The sequence below is a fragment of the Anolis sagrei genome, chromosome X, assembly GCF_037176765.1.
Source record: "Anolis sagrei isolate rAnoSag1 chromosome X, rAnoSag1.mat, whole genome shotgun sequence".
NCBI lineage: Eukaryota > Metazoa > Chordata > Lepidosauria > Squamata > Dactyloidae > Anolis > Anolis sagrei.
This window is the reverse complement of record NC_090034.1, coordinates 52,193,479-52,214,874: the sequence shown is the minus strand read 5'-3', so window position 1 is coordinate 52,214,874 and position 21,396 is coordinate 52,193,479. Positions and strand designations below refer to the sequence as shown.

The 21,396-nt window shown below is 45.2% G+C and overlaps 1 protein-coding gene across 3 annotated transcripts in view; it reads left to right on the top strand.

Moving 5' to 3' along the window:
• HOMER3 (homer scaffold protein 3) overlaps positions 1–15,685 on the top strand; it is a 25,929-nt gene extending 10,244 nt beyond the window's left edge. For 2 of the 3 annotated variants that reach the window (XM_060785084.2, XM_060785083.2), the window contains 8 exons: positions 849–1,005; positions 3,454–3,585; positions 5,201–5,308; positions 7,724–7,845; positions 8,060–8,216; positions 13,274–13,384; positions 14,059–14,139; positions 14,295–15,685. In XM_060785084.2, coding sequence (XP_060641067.1) covers positions 849–1,005; positions 3,454–3,585; positions 5,201–5,308; positions 7,724–7,845; positions 8,060–8,216; positions 13,274–13,384; positions 14,059–14,139; positions 14,295–14,483 — 1,057 coding nt within the window. In that variant the 3' untranslated portion in view covers positions 14,484–15,685. The other variant, XM_060785085.2, reaches the window with a different exon arrangement.
• Positions 15,686–21,396: the final 5,711 nt, after the last annotated feature.

Genomic DNA, 21,396 nt, shown 5'->3' with positions numbered 1-21,396 from the left:
TCACTGTTCCTTTCCTTTCTCTTCCCCTCCCTCTTTTCCTCCTTCCTTTCTTCCCCTTCCATCGTCTCCTTTTCTCTCCTTTTTCCTTTCTCTTACCCTCCCTCCTTTCTTCCTTCCTTCCTTCCTTCCTTCCTTCCTTCCTTCCTTCCTTCCTTCCCCTTCCATCCTTTTCTCTCCTTTTTTCCTTTCTCTTCCCCTCCCTCTTTTCCTCCTTCCTTCCTTCCCCTTCCATTCTCTCCTTTTCTCTCCTTTGTTCCTTCCTTCCCATTCCCTCTCTTCTTTTCTCTCTGTCCTTCCCTCCTCTTCCCCTCCTTCCTTTCCTTCACCTTTCCTTCATTCGTCTCCTTTTTCTCCTTCCTTCCTTCCTTCCTTCCTTCCTTCCTTCCTTCCTTCCCCTCTCTCTTTTCCGTCTTCCTTCATTCTTTTCTCCCCTTCCTTCCTTCTCCTCTCTCTCCCTTCCCCTTATACATATCTTACCTTTCTTTCTCAGTCACAGGAGGGCCACTTCACCCAGCCACAATGAATCCACATTGTTCCTTTCCTTTCCCTCTGCTCTGGGGTGGGTTATTGAATCCAATCCCTTCTATCATTTTAATTGGGGCTAATGCAGGGTCTGTGTGCCAAGTCTGGTCCAGACCCATCCAGCCACGGAGGAGCCTTTGTGCTACAAACCAACCAACTGACCTACATACTTTCTCTTGGCATCCAAGATGAGACAGGATCTGGTCCCTTCAAGATTATGTCAGACCTTTCAAACTGTGTTCCCGGCCTTCCCCTTGGGCCTGAAGGGCTTCCCCTTTACAGGGGAGACCTTTAGGTGTGTAACCCTGTCCTCGTCTCTCTTCCAGGGAGCAGCCAATCTTCAGCGCCAGGGCCCACATCTTCCAGATCGACCCGGCCACCAAGCGGAACTGGATCCCAGCAAGCAAACATGCCCTGACCGTCTCCTATTTTTATGATGCCACGCGCAGCGTGTACCGCATCATCAGCGTGGGCGGGACCAAGGTGAGAAAGATGACAAAAGGGAGAGTCCACACTGTGGAACAAAGGCAGTTTGATGCCACTTTCACCGCTGTGGCGATGCAATCCTGGGAGCCAAAGACCTTGCCAAACTATACCTGAAGACCCCGTTCAAGCGACACCTCCCGGGATTACGCCACATTTCGCCGTGGGAGTTAAAAGTGGTATCAAACTTCATTCATTCTACCATGTAGATCAGGTATGGGCAAACCCAGACCCAGGGACCAATGCAGCCCCTTGGGCTCTTTTCTCAGGCCCTCCTGTCTCTCACCATCCTATCCTTCTTTCCTTCTCTCTTTCCTTCCTCCTTCCCTTCATCTTTCTCCTTCCCTCCCATCCTTTCATCCTTTCTTCCTCTCTTTCCTTCCTCCTTCCTCCCTTTCTTCCCTCCCTCTTTCTTTCTCACTCCCCTCTTCCTTCCCTTCAACTCTTTCATCCTTCCTTCCCTCTTTCTCCTTCCTTCCTTCCTTCCTTCCTTCCTTCCTTCCTTCCTTCCTTCCTTCCCTTTTGTCTTTCATTCCTTCTCCCTTCCTTCCCTCGCTCTTTCTGTCACACTCCATTCCTTTCCACCCTTTCATCCTTCCTTCCCTCTTTCTTTCTCTCTCCCTCTTTCTCCTTCCTTCCTTCTCTCTTTCCTTCCTCCTTCCCCTCTTCCTTCCCTTCCACCCTTTCATCCTTCCTCCCCTCTCTCCCTTTCTCCTTCTGTCCGTCCGTCCGTCCTTCCTTCCTTCCCTCCCTCCCTCCCTCCCTTTTGTATTTCCTTCCTTCTCTCTTTCCTCCCTCCCTCCCTACTCTCCCTCTTTCTCTCTCCCTCAATTCCCTTCAATCCTTCCTTCCTTTCTTCCTTTTTGCCTTTCGTTCCTTCACTATTTTCTTCTTACTTAACTCTCTCCCCTCCCTCTTTTCTTCCATCCTTCCCTTCCACTCTTTTGTCCTTGCTTTCTTCTTTCCTCTCTCTCTCCCTCTTTCTCCTTCCTTCCTTCCCTCCCTTTTGTCTTTCCTTCCTTCTCTCTTTCCTTTATCCTTCCCTTCCTTCCTTCATTTTTCCTTTCCCTTCCTTCCTTACTTCCCTTTTGTCTTTCCTTGCTTCTCTCTTTCCTCCCACCTTCCCTCTCTCCCTCTTTCTCCTTCCTTCTCTCTTTCCTTCCTCTTTCCCTTACTTTCTTCCATCACCAGGCAGCCAGTCCTCCTAGCAGGGAGTGCTACCATGTGGCCCCAAGTTAGAAAGCTTGCCCAAAGAAGGGCAAATACCCTGGCCAAACAATAAGAAATTACATAGCCTTGAACGGTAGCATCAAACTACATTAGTCCTACATTAATTGTGTCAATTCTACGTTAGATGCATCAAACTGCATCAATCCTACATTAGATGCAATTTTTTCATGTCAGGAGCGACTTGAGAAACTGCAAGTTGCTTCTCGTTTGAGAGAAATGGCTGTCTGCAAGGACTTTGCCCAGGGGATGCCTGGATGTGTTACCATCCTGTGGGATGTTTCTCTCATGTCCCCACATGGGAAGCTGGCGCTGACATACAGGAGCTTACCCCACTACGTGGATTCAAACCACCAACCTTTTGGTCAGCAGTCCTGCCAGCACAAAACTGCATTAATCCTACGTTAGATGAATCACACTACATTAATCCCATATTAGATGCATCAAACTGTATTAAACCTGCATTAGATGCATCATACAGTATTAAAGCTGCATTAGATGCACCAAAACTGTATTAATCCTGCATTCTATGCATCAAACTGCATTAATTGTATATTAGATGTATCAAAAATGCATCAGTCCTGCATTAGATGCACCAAACTGCATCAGTACTACATTAGATACATGAAACTGCATTAATGCTTCATCAGATGAATCAAAACTGCATAAAACTGACTTTCGATGCATCAGAATGCAGGAATCCTACATCAGATGCATCGGATTACATCAATCCTACTTTCAAATTGCATTAATCAATCATTAGATGCATCAAACTGCATTAAATGTACATTAGGTGCATCAAAACTGCACTGATCCTGTGTTAATGCATCAAACTGCATCAATCCTGCATTAGATGCATCAGACTGGCATCATCCGTCATTTCATGCCATGCATCCTCATAAAGGTTGTTGTAGGTTTTTCGGGCTATATGGCCATGTTCTAGAACCATTCTCTCCTGACGTTTCGCCTGCATCTGTGGCAAGGATCCTCAGAGGTTGTGAGGTCTCTCCTGACGTTTAGCCTGCACCTGTGGCAAGCATCCTCAGAGGTTGTGAGGTCTCACAACCTCTGAGGATGCTTGCCACAGATGCAGGCGAAACGTCAGGAGAGAATGTTGCTAGAACATGGCCATATTGCCCGAAAAACCTACAACAACCTAGTGATTCCATCATAAACTTCGAATGTTTTCACCCTTTCCGCCACCCCTTGCTCTCTTTCCAGGCCATTATCAACAGCACGATCACCCCAAATATGACCTTCACGAAAACCTCGCAGAAGTTTGGCCAATGGGCCGACAGCAGGGCCAACACCGTCTATGGCCTGGGCTTCGCCTCAGAGCAGCACCTCTCCCAGGTGAGGATGGAAGCATCGTAGGGATAGTATGGTCCATCCCCCACATTCGAGTTTGGCTATCCCCATATTTATTTATGTATATATTTATTTATTTATGACATTTATATGCCGCCCTTCTCACCTCGAAGGGGACTCAGAGCAGCTTACAAGTAATATGTAAATACAATATATTATATTATTACCATAGCACAATATTAGTATTATACTATACCATTATACTGTAATATTATTAGTAATGTTACATGTAATATGAAACATTTAATTATATAAATATATAATTATTATATTGTATTGGGTTAATACATTGCCTAATATATCTCTGGGTCCTCTTAGGAGTCCCTTAACAGATTCCATAAACAGAGTCTGGACCAAATTTGACACAAATTCCTGATACTGAATACTTGAATATTTGAATACTGGTAGGGTGGGAATTGTCATTTGGGAGATGTAGTTGCTGGGATTTATAGTTCACCTACAATCAAAGAGCATTCTGGACTCCACCAAGGATGGAGTTAAACCAAGAACTCCCACAACCAACAGAAAATACTGGAAGGGCTTGGTGGGCATGGACCTTGAGTTTTGGAGTTGTAGTTCACCTACATCCAGAGAGCACTGTGGACTCAAACAATGATAGATCTAGACCAAACTTGGCACGGATACTCAAAATGGCCAAATGGGAACACTGGTGGAGTTTGGGAGACAATAGACCTTGACATTTGGAAGTTGTAGTTGTTGGGATTTATAGTTCACCTACAATAAAAGGGCATTCTGAACCCCATCAACATTAGAATGGGGCCAAACTTCCCACACAGAACCTCCCTGGCGTGAGCCTCCCTCCAGCCTTACATGCTCTCCCTCACGCCCATATGCGCATAACGCTGCAATGTGCTGAGCATGCCTGCTCTCCCCTCCCAGCTTGGAGTTTCAGAAACAGCTTTTCCCTTGGTGGAGAGGCCAACCAATCACAGCAGAGGAGGGCTTTTCACCATCTGTTTCCAAAAAGAAAGAGAAGAACAGACGGAGGGATCTTCCTCCTTTTTTGCCAAAAGGGTTCCTAAGACCCCCCCCCCCCCAGAGGTCCCGACCCTCAGGTTGAGAAACACTGAGATAGAGGTATATATAGGCTTTTTTTCATCATTTGGCATCTTATGGAGGCAGGGCTCGATTCCGGCCACAGGGGGGTGCTGTCACTTAATCTCCTTGCCAAAGAACTTTCTTTGTTCATAAACTTTACTCCGAACGCCGTGCCTAAAATACTTCCCCGCTTAATGCAGTTCCTATTCATTTACTCACCCTGCTGTTTTCGATCTGCTAGGTGGGCAGGGAGCTGGGCTGAAGGTCAGGAGCTCACTCTGACTCAGCTTTGGCTGACAAGATTTTCTGCAGCTGCAGCTGGTGATTAACCTGCTGTGCTAAAGCCAGTATCCATGTTTCTGTATCCTCATTTCTCTCTATGAAGCTTCTAATGTCTACATACAAAGGGATCCTGGAGTTGGAAGAGACCCCATCTTGTCCAACTCCTCCCTTTGGGGAAAAACTTATGGTTTCTTCTTCTTCTTCTTCTTCTTCTTCTTCTTCTTCTTCTTCTTCTTCTTCTTTCCCTCCTCGATGACAGTTTGCGGAGAAGTTCCAGGAGGTAAAGGAAGCAGCTCGCTTGGCGCGGGAGAAATCGCAGGATAAGACGGAGCTGACCAGCCCTGCCCTGAGCTTGACTTCCCCACAGGTAGGCATCCTCCATTCACATTAGCTTTGGCCACATTGCAAGCAAACACAGTCTGTTTATCAGAGGTCAGATAGCCATCTTTCGGGAGGGATCTAATGTCTATGAGACCAGATGACCATCTGTCGGGAAGGATCAGATTGTGTCTTCCTTAATGCCAGAAAGAGGTTGGACTGGATTGCCCTTTGGGATCCATTCCAACTCTAGGATTCTATCATGCTATTTCTCCATAAAAAGTCTAATGTCTATGAGACCAGATGACCATCTGTTGAGAGGGATCGGATTGTGTCTTCCTTAATGTCAGAAAGAGGTTGGACTGGATTGCCCTTTGGGATCCGTTCCAACTCTAGGATTCTATCATGCTATCGCCCTATTTCTCCATGAAGCTTCTAATGTCTATGAGACCAGATGACCATCTGTTGAGAGGGATCGGATTGTGTCTTCATTAATGTCAGAAGGAGGTTGGACTGGATGGCCCTTTGGGATCCCTTCCAACTCTAGGATTCTATCATGCTATCGCCCTATTTCTCCATGAAGCTTCTAATGTCTATGAGACCAGATGACCATCTGTTGAGAGGGATCGGATTGTGTCTTCATTAATGGGAGAAAGGGGTTGTACTGGATGGCCCTTGGGGATCCCTTCCAACTCTAGGATTCTATCATGCTATTTCTCCATGAAGAGTCTAATGTCTATGAAATCAGATGGCCATCTGTTGAGAGGGATTGGATTGTGTCTTCATTAATGGGAGAAAGGGGTTGTACTGGATGGCCCTTTGGGATCCCTTCCAACTCTAGGATTCTATCATGCTATTTCTCCATGAAGAGTCTAATGTCTATGAGACCAGATGACCATCTGTTGAGAGGGATCAGATTGTGTCTTCATTAATGTCAGAAAGAGGTTGGACTGGATGGCCCTCGGGGATCCCTTCCAACTCTAGGATTCTATCATGCTGTCGCCCTATTTCTCCATGAAGCTTCTAATGTCTATGGGATCAGATGACCATCTGTTGAGAGGGATCGGATTGTGTCTTCATTAATGGGAGAAAGGGGTTGTACTGGATGGCCCTTTGGGATCCCTTCCAACTAGGATTTTATCAGGCTGTTGCCCTATTTCTCTGTGAAGCTTCTAATGTCTTTGAGATCAGATGGCCATCTGTTGGGAGCGATCCGATTGTGTATTTCTCAATTGCAGAAGTGGGTTGGACTGGATGGCCTTTGGGGGTGTCTTTCTTCTATGATTTTGGATCTGGATTCTGTCCTCTAGGGCAATATTGTTGTTGTTGTTTATCTCCCAATTTGGTGAACTTTGTTCTCCTTCCACGGCACTCGGATTTCCAGGCCTGAGGCGGCCGTCTCGCTCACAAAGAATTGGGTGGAATTGGGGTTAATGCCTGCCTTTTTCCAATCTCCTGGGCAACAAGAAAGGATGGATCCATCCATCCGGGGGCTGGAGGACGTGTTGTTCCTGGGGCAAAGCACAGATGGCTCTGGCAGCAGATGAGAAGAAGGAGGGAGTGCGAACAGGACAACGGAGGAGAAGAAGAAAAAGAAGAAGAGAAGAGGGGTGGCATTAAAAGAGGGGTTAAGAGAAGTGGCTCATTCATGGTTTCCATATCAGGTTCCTAAAGTTGGATGAGACCCCCAAAGGCCATCTAGTCTGACCCCATTCAACCATACGGGAAGACACAATCTGATCCCTCCCGACAGATGGCCTTCCAACCTCATAGAAGTCAGAAGGTTAATGGACAAACAGGGCGATATAGTCATAGAATCCTAGTGTTGGAAGAGAACACAAAAGGGCATCCAGACCAACCCCCTTCTGTTAGGAATGAAAAGCACAATCAAAGCAGTTCCGACAGATGACCATCTAGCCTTCAATTATACTGTATTATATTATAGTATTGATAATAATAATAATAATGTATTGTCGAAGGCTTTCATGGCTGGAATCACTAGGTTCTTGTAGGTTTTGCCTCTGGAACATGGCCCTATAGCCCGAAAAAACCTACAAGAACCTAATAATAATAATAATAATAATAATAATAATAATAATAGAATCATAGAGTTGGAACAGATGCCAAGGGGCCATCCTATCTCCCATCTGCCATGCAGAAAAAGACCTCCTGACAAATGGCCATCTGATCCCTCCCAACATCCAGCCTCATAGACCTTAAGGTCCATAGAGAAATAATATAGTATCATAGAATCCTAGAGTTGGATGTCACCCCAAGGCCCATGCACTCTAACCCCATTCCACCATAGGCACCATCCGATATCTCCCAACAGATGGCCATCCAGCCTTGCAAATATTATAAGGTCCATGGAAAAATAGAACTACCGTCTTCTTCTTGATGTTTGGGGTGGAAAAGGTGAGGGAGGACAGCCTCCCTGATTTGGCATGCTTTCTCACTCCCATAGATCCTGCCCAGCCCCATCATCAGCTCCAATGGGCCCGGTGATGACAAGCTTTTCCGGAGCCAAAGCGCGGACATGGAGATGACGACGGAAAGAGAGCGGATCAAGAAGATGCTATCTGAAGGGTGAGACCTTCGGCTGCTGCGTAGAATTGGAGGGGGGTTCTCTAGAGTGCATCTAGTCCAACTTTGGCTCAGTGAAGGACCTCCAGCTAAAGCCCCCTTTTCTGGAGACATCTGTGTTCAAGCGAGAGGCAGCAAACACATTCGATGATTATCATATTTTTTTATTATGCATTTGTTCCAATTGCATTTCCCTAAACGCACATCCTTCCCATAGCTCTGTCTGTGAGGTCCAGTGGGAGGCTGAATTCTTTACCCTGCAAGAGAACAACAACAAGCTAGTGGCTGCTTTGCATGAAGCCAACGCCAACGTGGAGCAATGGAAGAAACAGCTAGCGGCCTATCAGGAGGAGACAGAGGCCCTGCGGCTGCGGGTGAGTGGGTGAGGCTTACTTGGGCAGGGAGGGGCCTGTCTGGAGGCTGAGAGAGTGTGACTCACTCCAAGGCCACCTAGTGGGGTTGAACTTCAGGGGTTGACCCCGGAGTCCGACACTAAGTATGCCATCTGTCCATCCATCCAAATATCTATCTATCTATCTATCTATCTACCTACCTATCTATCTATCTATCTATCTATCTATCTAGCATCATCCTATCTATCAATCTATCCATCCATCTATCCATCCATCCATCCAGATATCCATAGATCAATAAATCAATTTATTGATCTAGATATCCATCTATCTAGATATCTTACCCATCCACATATCAGTTTGTCTGTCTGTCTCTCCATCCATCCATCCAAACACCCACCCACGCACCCATCCAGATACCTTATCCATCCACATACCTATGTATCTATATATCTATCCATCCATCCAGATATCTTATCTATCTATCTAGATATCTATCTATCTAGATATCTTATCCATCCACATATCAGTTTGTCTGTATGTCTCTCAATCCCTCCATCCCTCCATCCATCTATCCATCCACCCACCCATCCATTCAGATATCTTATCTGTCTATGTACATAGATAGATATCCTATCTATCTATTCAGAGATCCAGATATCTTATCCTTCAACATCAGTTTGTATGTATGTCTATCTCTTCATCTATCCATCCATCCACTTAGATATCTTATCCATCCACATATCTATCTGTCTGTTTGTCTATCAGTCCAACCATCCATATCTCTCTCTCTCTCTCTCTCCCTCTCTCTCTCTCTCCATCCACCCACCCACCAATACATTTCTCTCCTCTCTCTAACTATGTATCTATGTACCCATCCATCCATCAATCCATCTAGATATCTTATCCATCCACATATCTGTCTGTCTGTCTGTCTGTCTATTGATCCATCCATCCAGATATCTATCTATTTATCCAAATATCTAACTATGTATCTATGTATCCATCCATCCATCCATCCACATATCTAACTATGTATCTATATATCCATCCAGTCACCCACCCACCCACCCACATGTCTGTCTGTCTGTCTGTCTGTCTGTCTGTCCGTCTGTCCGTCCATCCATCCATCCATCCATCCATCCGAGATATCTATCTAGATATCTAACTATGTATCTGTGTATCCATCCACCCACCCACCCACATATCTATCCATCCATCCATCTTAAGGGAACTGGATGCTTTTGGAATCTCTTCCAACTTTAGAATAATCTATCCATCCATCCACCCATCCATCTTAAGGAAATGGAATAAATGACCTTTGGGGTTTCTTCCAACTCTAGGACCATCCATCCATCTTTAAGGGTTGGACCGGATGGCCTTTGGGGCATCTTCCAACTCTAGATCGATCGATCGATTGATCTACCTACCTACCTACCTATCTATCTATCTATCTATCTATCTATTTCTCTCTATCTCTCTATCTCTCTATTTCTATCTCTGTTTGGGATTGGAATTGATGACCTTGGGGTATCTTCTCTCTCTTTCTTGTTCTCTCCATCCATCCATTGTAAAGGAATGAACTGGAGGGCCCTTGAGGTCTCTCCCATCTTTAGGATCCTCTTTCTACCCATCCATCCTGGCCCTTGAGCTCTGGAGCAGCCTGGCGTGCTCCCAAATGCTCTCCTAGGAGCAGAAAGGTGAGCGGTGGAGGAGACGGAAGCCTCCTGCACCAATTCCTCTCCTTTATAGAGGCTGCTGAGTCTCACTGCAGCTGCATCCAAGGTCGGCAGGTTAAAGGAAGGGGGGGCTCCGCAGCAGCATTGGAGAAGGCCAATTGGAGGCAAGGGAGAGACCAAAACGGCCCCTTTGTGGAGAATCCCAGACAAAGGAGAGGTCACCTTCCTGCAAAATAGGGAAGCAGGGACAAGCCACACAAAGGGCTCTCCCACCCCACAGCTCCTGTATCTTTCCCCCCACCTCCACCAGTCATCTGCATTCACCTCCCAGTGTGAGTCACCACCTCCGCCCTTTGTATATACAAAAAGGGATCCTGGCAGAGTTTGAAAGGAAATTGAGGAATAGGGGATGGGAACTATGAAGCCAAGGTGGGAGGGTTGCAAATCATCCTTTAACAATCTTGAATTCCAATGCCGACTGCAGGGTCTGTCTCGGGTCTCAGTCCTGAGCGTAAAGAGCAGGGTACAAATAAATGCAGCATAACAACAACAACAACAACAATAATCATCATCATCATCATCATAGTAAGAATAAAAAATACAAAATAATAATAAAATAATTCAAAATAATAATATTCCAAACAACAACAATATTTTTATTGAATAAAATAATGAATTATTTTATTATTTTGCATAATTATTATTTTGAATTATTTTTATTATTATTTTGAATTAATAATATACTATCATATGATAGAATCATAGAATCCAAGAGTTGGAAGAGACCTCATGGGCCATCCAGTCCAACCCCCTGCCAAGAAGCAGGAATATTGCATTCAATCACCGACAGAGGGAGGCCAATGTAGAGGGTGTTACGCCCGTCATCATTGGTAAAGAGTCTGGGAGTCCTTTTGGACCCTCTGCTGACAATGGAGGCCCAGGTCTCCGCCGTGAGCAAAACCGCCTTCTTTCACCTGCGGCAGGCTAGACGGCTGGCCCCCTACCTGTCCAGGGACGACCTAGCTACGGTGATCCAGGCCACGGTCATCTCAAGGCTGGACTACTGTAACGCCCTCTACATTGGCCTCCCTCTGTCGGTGATTCGGAAGCTCAAGTTGGTACAAAATGCAGCTTCTCGGCTTCTTGCGGGAATTCGGATGAGATGCCACATAACACCAATCTTACTACAGCTGCATTGGTTACCAGTTGAGCACCGGATCACTTTCAAAGTGATGGTACTCACCTTTAAGGCCTTGCATGGTCTGGGGCCAATGTATCTGAGGGATCGTCTTATCCCCTACCAACCCCAGAGATCCCTCCGCTCTGAGGACCAAGATCTATTGGAAGTCCCCAGTGTCAAGACCTTGCGTCTAACGGCAACCAGACGCAGAGCCTTCACAGCAGTGGCGCCATCAGTCTGGAATGCTCTGCCACCTGAAGTTCATGCCCTGCGGGACTTACCAGCTTTCTGCAGGGCATGTAAGACATACCTGTTCCGACAGGCTTTTAATGTTTGATACTGTTGTTTTTAAATTGTTTTAAATTGCTTTTAAACTTTGTTAGATTTTAGCTATTCTTGTAAGCCGCTCCGAGCCCCAGGGGAGTGGCGGCATATAAGTTTAAATAATAAATAAATAAATAAATAAATAAATAAATAAATAAATCACCCCTGACAGATGGCCATCCAGCATCTGTTTAAAAGCTTCCAAAGAAGGAGCCTCCACCATACTCCGGAGCAGAGAGTTCCACTGCTGAACGGCTCTCACAGTCAGGAAGTTCTTCCTCATGTTCAGATGGAATCTCCTCTCTTCATCCTTATTAATTGTTATTGTTATTTCAAATTATATTACTATTGTGATTTTTTGCTATTATTGCTGCTGCTGCTGCTGCTGCTGTTGTTGTTATTGTTATTATTAGCCAGCAATTACCTTCTTGCAGGCCACTGGCTTTTATCCCTCACTTTCCCCCCAGGAAATAATATAATTCTCTTCTCCAAGCTAAAATTTCCCAACTTCTCTTAAAAGGATTCATGGTTTCCAGACACTGGCACCATTTTAGTGGCTCTTTCCATCTTGTCCCTAATCTATATTTTGCTTTGCTTTGGTTAAAACTGGTTTGTTGATTTATTTATTTATCGTGTCAGAAGCAAATTGAGGGTACAGTTATAATGCATTTAAAAATACAAACAAAGTTAAAAACTTGGCATTATACTAAATGTCCTTTGACCAGAAGCTGGCCACTTGGAGTGCCTCTGGTGTCGCTGTGAGAAGGTCCTCCATTGTGCATTTGACAGGGCTCAGGCTGCATTGTAGTAAGTGGTCTGTGGTTTGCTCTTCTCCACACTCGCATGTCGTGGACTCCACTTTGTAGCCATTTCTTAAAATTAGCTCTGCACCTTGTGGTGCTAGAGTGCAGTCTGTTCAGTGTCTTCCAAGTCACCCAGTCTTATGTGTACCCAGGAGGGAGTTTCTCATCCGGTCTCAGCCATGGATTGAGGTTCTGGGTTTTAGTCTGTCACTTCTGGACTCTCGCTTGCTGATTATCTGCAACTATCTCAGTAGATCTTAGGCTTGCTGGCTGATATCTGAAGTGCTTCTTGTAAGTCAAAGCATGGTCCAGAGTGACTCCCATGTATTTTGGTGTGCTGCAATCCTCCTGTGGGATTCCTTCCCAGATAATCCTCAGACCTTGAGATGCTTGTATGTTCTTAAGGTGAAAAGCACACATCTGCATTTTAGATGGATTGGGAATCAGCTGGTTTTCCCTGTAATAGGCAGTAAGAGCACCTAAAACTTTGGAGTTCTTCTGTTCAAACATTTCAAAGCTCCCTGCTTGAGCGGTGATGGCACGATCATTAGCATAGATTAAACTCTTTGTCCCTTCTAGTATTGGCTGGTCATTTGTGTAGATGTTAAACATGGATCAAGCAAGCACACTCCCCTGAGGCAGGCCATTCTTCTGTTTTTGCCATCTGCTTCTCTGGCCCTGGAACTCAACAAAAAAGCTCCTGTTTTGTAGCAGATTTCCTATGAATCAGGTGAGGTGGTAGTCCTTTGTGATATAATTTTTTCTCAGGAGAAGGTGATGATTTACAGTGTCATAAGCTGCTGACAGATTTATGAAGACAGCTCCTGTAATCTGCTGCTTTTCAAAACCATCTTCTATGTGCTGAGTCAGGTTCAAACTGGGTAAAGATATTATTCCAGGTGAAGCCTGATCAAAGCAGAGCAAAGGTGGAATCAATACTTCAGCCTTTAATCTACACACTTTCCTCCTATGGATTGCATTTGCTGCATCACGGTTCGCTAAGACCACCAGATCCCCTTCATTTGTGCTGCTTTCCAGCCAACTTGAAAGGCCCACTGTGTCCTAACCTTTGCCTGTTTTCCCTGTGTTCAGGTGTCTGAACTGGAATCCCAAAGAGGGGCAAGCGACTTGCCCATTGTGGTCAAAGGAGAGTCCACTCCAGCCTTGGAAGAGCTAGAGCAGCTAGTGAAAGCCAAAGACGAGGTGAGGACCGAACGGCTTATTATGCATTTTAAATAATGAGAGGTACGGGGCAAACCCCTGTATCTGCAGCTACATACATACATACACATGTCAATGTATGTCTATTCCAAAAAGGCTGTTGCTACGTGAAGTAGCCCTCTGTGAGTTCACTTGGAAAGTAAGATGTCCTGTGTATGAGAAAAAGGGAGGAAGGATGGAAAGAGAAAAAGAAGGGAAAGAAAGAAATGCAGGAGGGAAGAGAAAGAGAAGGGGGAAAGGTGTGAGAGAAGTGAAGGGAAGAGAAAGGAAGGGAAGAAAGAAGGGACAAAAGAAAGGGGGAGAGAAAAGGAAGAGAAAGAAAGAAAGGGAGAGGGAAGGAAGAGAAAAGAAAAAGGGAGAGGTATGTGAGGAGTGAGGGAAAAAAAGAGAAAGAAGGAAAGAGAAAGGAAGGAGATAAAAAAAAGGTATGGAGGGAAGGAAAGAACCACAAAAAGAAGCAAAAGGAGAAGGAAGGAAGGAAGGAAGGAAGGAAGGAAGGAAGGAAGGAAGGAGGGAAAAAAGAAGGGAAGGAAGGAAGAGAAAGGGGGGAAAGGTATGCAGGGAGGAGAAGAAAAAGAAGGTATGATTGCTAGCTCAATTATGCTGTTATTCAAGAAAACAAAGACACCTGGTTATATATATATATTCTGTTTCAGGAGCTGCAACAGCTGAAGAGCCAGAAAGGGTCCCATTGGGAAGCTGGCAGCGAGTGCGAGGAGACCCATCAAAAGGTGCAGGTGAGGACAGAACTGGGACTCTTGATTTGTCAGACCCCATGATAAGTTGGGAAAGGACTTGAAAGAACAACAGTGTTGCATAGGGTTGGACTAGATGACCCTTGGGAGCCTCCTCTGTTTCTCAGTTGCCATATTAATTTTGCTCTCCTCCCCAGGATCTGGAGCGCCGCAACGGTGACCTGGAGCGCCGGCTGACCCTGGCTGAGCGCTCACTGTCGGAGACGCTCTCTGAGCGGGAGAAGATGCACCAGGAAGTGGCCAAAGTGGCCGAGATCATGGACATGAAGATCTTTGAGCTGAGCGAGCTGCGGCAGGACTTAGCCAAGCTGGTGGAAAGCAACTGAAACCCCAAACGGGAGCGGCTGCATCCGGTTTGCCATTGAAACGTCTGGTAGGAACCCCAACTTGGCCTTCCTTTGGATTGGCGACCACGAAGGGAACTACCTTTGGACTTCGGTCTCCTCCTCCCTGATGCTTTCATTTCTACGGAGCCGACGATCCCCCGCCTTGTCTTTCCCCTTTCCCTTGGGATTTTAGATCCTGTATCCCCTTCTTACACTTAGATAGGTTTTGATAGAAAATGGTTCCCCTTCTCCTCTCCTTTTCCTATCTAATTCCTCCCCCCCTCTTTTTTTGCAGTGACTTTTTAACCAGACCCCTTTTTATATAGCTTGAACGCAGGTCTCCACAAACTGCAGCTCTTTTCTCTTTCAGAAGGAAAGAGGGGTCTCTCTCTCTCTCTGACTTTTATTTTCATCTGCAACCACCTCCTGTTGTATACGGTTCCCAAAAGCAAGCAATGAATTAGGTTTTAGCAATTTGGGAGAACGTGACTATGGGATTCAGGCAAAAGAGAGGCAGGGAAAAGGGTCTCCATGTCATAGAAAAATAAAGGATGTTGCTCGGGTGAAACAAATGGAGAATTGAGCCATAAAACCTCCAAATGGATGGTTCAGAATACAGAGAGGGTCAGGTATGTTACTCAGGAGATTGGCCTGATAGTTAGCAAACCCAAGGCTGGGATTACAACACCTATTATGCCTGAATGTATACAGATGAAGCTGTGGATTGTGTCGAGGTGTTCTTATGAATGTTGTGGAAAGGCAATATATACAGATATACATACACGCACACACATATATATATTTACAAGGGTAGAATGAAATGTCTTGGGTTCTCCTTTGGTGCTTCCACCTCGATTTTGGGCCAGATTGTTTTCACAGTCTGGATCTCTGTTCATTGCCCTTCAATGAAACCCTCACCAAAGAAAAAGGGGAAGGGGAAAAAAAGCATCGGCGGACTGCAGCAAGGCAAACGGAGGGAAAAACATGCTTCGAAAGAGAGATGTTCAATTATTGATGGCGCGACACAGCAGGCGGCAAAAGAGCCACCGAAGAAAAGCATCGCTGGGAAGGCTCCGATTCTTATTTACCCATCTGTTCCTTTGACCACTCTTCATCCAACGTGTCTTCTCTGGTTTGTGTCTGAGCAGGCATTTCTAGGGAGGCGGAATAAAATAAATCTCTTCCTATTACTCCCTTGAAAACCATTGTTGTGTTCGTGCCACCATGATTGTCTTTGCCTTTTTTGCAGCTGCATAACACCTCCGGCTCATCTTCGGTTTGAAGTTGGCTACAATATGGCAATTTGTCCTAAAGCCCTTCTCTTCTATTACCAGTGCATTGCAAGAATCTTACAATGAATTGCTATAATAGTAATAATAATAATAATAATAATAATAAGTTATATAACCATCATCATCACCACCATCATTATCATTACTTACCATCATCATCATCACTGTCATAATTATCACCATCATAATCACCACCACCATCATTGTTTCTTCAGATCGCTTTTACATTCTCATATTTCAAAATGTATTTTCGTGTCAGTTCCTCTCTCATGCGGCGGTCACTTTTTCTCGTAAATGAGATAAACCAAACTGAGTTTCGTAAAGCCTTTTATTTGGCACCACCTTTTGTGGACTTAACAACTACAGCTGCTAATGTGGAAAATGTGGGAAAAAAACTTCATCGCTTAAAGTGCACCTTCAAATTGATTTCAAACTCCAGAAAGGTTTTTCTGGGCAGGCCAAAAGTAGCAGAGTCCCAAATCAAGTGTTTGAAGTCCCTAAGGCTTAACATTGGACTTCCAAGTCTAGGATTTTATGATTTAATAATCTTAGGGAGCCTCTTCCCAAGCCAATGGTTTCTGTGATTGTATGACTTCTAATCCCCGTCGTCGCTGCTGTTCATTGAGGCCCATCTGGGTCATTTTTGCCCAGAGACATCCATGTCATCCCAAGGGGGACACAGGAAGCAAGCTGTTCGTCTTCTTGCCAGAACACAAATTAGAGGGAAAACACACACACACATATATATTGGCAAGTGGTATAAGGCTTCAATTTCTGAGTGTTGGATTTTAGAAGCCCTGCAGCACAAGATGGGTGGGCATTTCGTTTTCCATGCGTTTGCAGAAGCCGGAGGAAAAGCCTTCCAGTTCGACTCTGTAGTTGCCCATTCTCATATGGTCAAGAAAGGAAAAGGCCTCCCCGACGTTGCCCTTCTCTTTCCACCAGGAAGGTTTTTGGAAGCAGCGACTGGATGGCCATCTGTGGGGGGCAAGGGTGGGAGGGGGTTGGGCTTTGATGGTGTCTGGCAGGCAGAAGGGGATTGGGCTGGATGGTCCTTGGGGTCTCCTCCAACAGCAGGATATCTATTTGTCCAGCTTAAGGGAATGGACTGGATGAGCCTGGGGATTTCCTCTAACTTTTGGATCCATCTATCTATCTATCTATCTATCTATCTATCTATCTATCTATCTATCCATGCATCCATCCATCTTTCTATCCCTCAATTTTTCCATCTTAAGAGAGTGAACTGGATGACCTTTGGGTTCTCCCCCAATTCTAGGGAAGAACATGCAGGTCAAGAATAGGGCTCCACAGTCACCTACATACCCACCACCAGTACACCGAACTTGTAAAACAATCTTACTCGGTCAACGAGGGATCACCTAAGTAAGTAATTCGCCCGTCCATCTACCCATCTTTCTATCCATCCAACTATCTGTCTGCTCATCTAACTATCAGTCCATCTTTGTATCAATCCATCCATCTTAAGAGAGTGAACTGGATGGCCTTTGGGTTCTCCCCCAATTCTAGGGAAGAACATGCAGGTCAAGAATAGGGCTCCACAGTCACCTACGTACCCACCGCCAGTACACCGAACTTGGAAGACAATCTTACTCAGTCAGCGAAGGATCGCCTAAGTAAGTAATCCGTCCATCCATCTACCCATCTCTCTATCCATCCAACTATCTATCTGCTCATCTAACTATCACTCCATCTTTGTATCAATCCATCCATCTTAAGAGAGTGAACTGGATGGCCTTTGGGTTCTCCTCCAGTTATAGGATCACCCATCTATCCATCCATCCAAGGTGAAGCGTAGACTTAAGGAGCAGACAAAGCTTGTTTCCTGTTGCTCCCAAGACTCAATGGAGCCATGGGTTCAAGCTCCGTTTAGGAGAAAAGAGGATTCCACCTCAAAGTTAGAAAAATGGGTCAAAAATTGGGCACTGGCTGTTAGGAATTGTGGGAGTTGAAGTGCAAAACACCTGGGGGCTGAAGTTTGCATTGGGAAACGTGCAGTGCATGGCTCTTCTTAGGATTTCTGTTTTGCGGGGTTCAGCCCCTCCTTTTCTGTGCTGTTTTCTATCAGGCTTGCAATGTGCAAGCGTTTCCCCAAAGGCTGTCTCATTATGGCTCCGTTTTGTGCCTTTATTAGAGGAGGAGGAGGAGGCCTTGGGCACGCACTGGCGCCAGTGAGGAGGTGTGTCAGGGCACCTCATTGAGATGCTACCCTGGGATACGGTGGCCATGGCAACGGAAACAGGGAACCCCTCCAAAAAAGGCAAACGGAGGGGAGGCAAGATGCAGAAAGCAAGCAGCGTGATCGGCACATGGGTAGGGAGGTGGAGACGTTGCAAAATAGGCCGTTTTGTGCCATATACAGACTCAACAGTATCATAGCTGACATCTTGGATGAGCCGTGAGCATCACTACAGCTTCTGATTTTGGTCCTCTTTAGGCAGCAAAGCTCCAAAGAAAGGCGTTACATATTTTATACATTTGTCAATTGTATATACACCGTCGTATTTTGCTCCACGTGGATACTAGCATGCCTCAGATCATAGCATGAGTTTATTGTATTGGCGAAGGCTTTCATGGCCAGAATCACTGGGTTGCTGTGGGGTTTTTGGGCTGTATGGCCATGTTCCAGTAGCATTCTCTCCTGACGTTTTGCCTGCATCTGTGGCCGGCATTGTCAGAGGTTCTGTTGGCAGTGAAGCGTGTATACACACACACACCTGTAGAATAATGTCCAGGGTAGGAGAAAGAACCCTTGTCTTCTTGAAGCAAGTGTGAATATTGCAACTACCAAGCTTGAATTGGACAGTAAACAATGAACAACACTCAGTAGCAGAAGAACTACAGAAGAACAAGTAATCAATGGCCAGTCAAAACCTTCCAAAAAGAGAGTGCCTCCAGGCAACAAAGGCCAGGCTACCTCTATGCAGGTACTCTCACTGATTGACTTTGCAGCGTCAAGCTCGATAATTGCAACATTCACACTTTCTTTAAACAGACAAAGGTTCTTTCTTCCACCCTGGATATTCCATACACACACACATGCTCCACTTGCTTCATTGCCAACAGAACCTCTGAAGATGCCTGCCACAGATAGAGGCGAAATGTCAAGAGAGAATGCTACTGGAACATAGCCATGCAGCCCAGAAAATTCACAGCAATCTTATAAGTTTAGACGGGGCAAACAGCACGGAGAATGGCATGCTTTACAGGATGCCAAAAGTGCATCAAGGGATAAACAAAGCTACATATATCCATTTCTGTTTGTATTTCACCCACTTTCGCAAGCATCCTGCGTACCTAAATCCCCTGCAACTGCAGAGGGCTGAACATAATAAAAACAATGGTATTTTTTATCCCAAAAAGCACCAATCTATACACATAATACAAGTGAAAATATGTGTGTGTGTACGTGGCTGGGGTGTCCACTTACACAGACATGCTCCTGCATCCACAAACATCTACAGCTCCCATTACTCAGGAGACACCAAAGGCCCTCCCTCCAATGACATTGCAGGTAATAGCGAGCACCATGAACATGTCCAAGAGCCCTGCCAATCTCCTCCACAAACAGCACACTGCCCATCACCCAAGCGAAAACTTTCATACAGGGACAATTTCATCGTAGATTTTATGTGTTTCCTCCACCACAGATATCCCAGTGTTTCTGACACTCTCCATTGGTGTGAAATTGCATGACCCCACCCACTGCTTCTTCCTTAACCCTTTCCTATAGCACACAGCAAACAGAGGCATTGAACAGCAACTGAACATAGTTGAGAGGCTTGGGGAGAATTCACCATGATTTATAGGAGTTGTAGTTCACCTACATCTAGAGCGCACTATGAAGCCAAACAATGATGGATCTGGACCAAACTTGGCATGCATACCCAATATGCCCAAATTTGAATACTGGTGAGTTTTGAGGGGAATTGGCCTGGACATTTTGGAGTTGGGACATTTGGGATGTATAGTTCACCTGCAATCAATGAGCACTCTGAACTCCACCAGTGAGTGAATTGGACTAAACTTGGTACAGAGCCCCGTGAGTAGCAAAAAAATAATAATACTGGAGGTCTTTGGGGAAAATTCACCTTGATTTGGGAGACTTGTATTTCACCTACATCCAGAGAACACTGTGAGCCCAAACACTGATAGATCTGGACCAAACTTGGTACACACACCTGATATGTTGAAATGTGATTACTGGAGGTGTTTGGGGGGGAACTGACCTTCCTTTTTGGGAGTTGTCATTCACCCACAACCATTGAAATGGTGACCTGGACCAAACTTGGCTCCCAGAACCCCCATGACTAACTCAACCTACAGGAGGGTTTTGAGGGGACTGACTCAGCATAGTGGGAGTTGTACTTTACCTTACTGCCAGAGAGGACACTGAACCTCACCAGTGATGCATCTAGAGCAAACTTGCCCAATATAACAAACTTTAAGTACTGATAAGAGCGTTTTGGGGTTAACCTGGCATGATGGGAGTTGTAGTTCAAATGCAAACTTATGCATTTTGTACAATTAAAAATTTGACTTTTCCAAATAACCTGGGCAATGCCAGGTATCCAAGCCAGTATGCTATATAAGAGACCTTTTTACTATCCAAATGTGTAGCAGGCAATGGAGTCTGGTCACTCGCCATTTTATCCAAGGGGTGGACAAGATTTGCCGAATAGCAGATTTGCAGGGAATACAATCTGGCCTACATGAAGGTCTGGCCTACATGTATGGCCTACATGTATGGTAATGTATACATGGTTATGCATGCATGATGAATGAATGTTATAGTATATGTGAATGTTTCCCCTTTTTTGTTCGTTCATGTAACCAATGTAGCTATAGTCTGTGAGCCTGCTTATTTCTTTGTAAAGTGCCTATGCTCTGTCTCACTGGAAACCTTTTTAATGTTTAAAATAGTATTCATGACAACGGCAGCACTCTCTCAAAACTTCTGGGCTTTTCTGCCTTTTGCGAAACAGGGAGGCTAATTTGCCGTTTGCTTCCAAAGTCTGGAAAAAGTAGGACAGGCTGTCAGGAGTCTCCTCTTTCATGCCGTGAGCTGAGAGCGAGATCAGAAGGAAGTTTTTGGCATTTCAAGGAACCTTTGCGGGAGACCCAGATTCGTCGATGACGGTTCGGCAGCTTCTTTCCTCCTCTCCGCACAAAGAACCAGGTTTCCAAATACAGGAGATTGCTTTGAAACCGACCAGCATTGAGAGATCCCACCCCCACACCCCCAATCTTTCAAAAGTACCATTGAATGCTCTGAGGTTCAAGACTCGACCACAAGTTACACATAAAGAGTAGATTTCGGAGGCTGCAAATCTGTATGGCGAGCAAAACATTCTTCACACAATGCAGGATGTCGCTATGCAAAGTGTGAAGGACGTTCAGCTTTTCAATTCCTCACCAGATGTCAGTTCCTATACCTATTGTACACATTTCATTCAAAACATCCAGCCCGTTTACAATTCCCATCATCAGTCTTCATGGGCGAGCATTTCTACGCATTTTTAGGATGCCACCAAAATTAAGGGAATCTCTTGGCCTATTTTCAAAACTCATGTTCCCTGGGCAACCTCCGAATTTTAATA